Source organism: Limulus polyphemus, unplaced genomic scaffold (assembly GCF_000517525.1).
Source record: "Limulus polyphemus unplaced genomic scaffold, Limulus_polyphemus-2.1.2 Scaffold5160, whole genome shotgun sequence".
Classification (NCBI taxonomy): domain Eukaryota; kingdom Metazoa; phylum Arthropoda; class Merostomata; order Xiphosura; family Limulidae; genus Limulus; species Limulus polyphemus.
In genome coordinates this window covers 70,210-70,759 of record NW_013670770.1, presented here as the reverse complement: position 1 = coordinate 70,759, position 550 = coordinate 70,210, and the positions used below count along the sequence as shown (strand labels likewise).

Sequence of the window (550 nt, the reverse complement as noted above, 5' to 3'; positions counted from 1 at the left end):
TATATTTTAGATCACTACAACCCTGTAATGTGAAATAAACAATTCGGATGAACCAACTTCATTTTTTACAGGCGAAATTTGAACATTTTTTTATATATGTTAAAACTTCTGCATAATCTATCTTTCTACAAAATGCACTTTTGAAATTCCATACTTAAAATTGGTTTATATTTCCTGAATAACATGAAAATATTTTGTATTATATTGCGCGGGAAATCTACACTGGTCAGAAGAAGGGGCTCTTCTATGAACTAAAATGCGACTGTAGTTCCCAATAAAAAGGGCCCCAGTTTACACAAAATTTCAAATACAGTGTCTACAAAAACGGGCTTTTCTTTACGTTAAATTGTGACTACTGTGTCTAGAAAAAGGGGTGCTTAGTTGCGACTACAGTGTGCAGAAATATGTGCTCCATTTTGCTCTTTTATGAGTACAGTGCAAGGAAAGAGGGACTTTGCGTTGAACTGCGACTACAGAGGTAAGAAATACGAACTCTACGCTCTCCTAAATTGCTCTTATGGAAAAAAAGTTCAGATTGCACATAAAATTT

At 34.2% G+C, this 550-nt stretch overlaps 1 protein-coding gene across 1 annotated transcript in view; it reads left to right on the top strand.

The window, feature by feature from the left end:
- The first annotated feature begins 218 nt into the window (after positions 1-218).
- Positions 219-550, top strand: part of LOC106472209 (kelch-like protein 17) — a 37,439-nt gene continuing 37,107 nt past the window's right edge. The window contains exon 1 of the mRNA XM_022400810.1: positions 219-478. Within this exon, the coding sequence (XP_022256518.1) occupies positions 405-478 (74 nt within the window). The 5' untranslated portion in view covers positions 219-404. The remainder of the gene's footprint in view (positions 479-550) is intronic.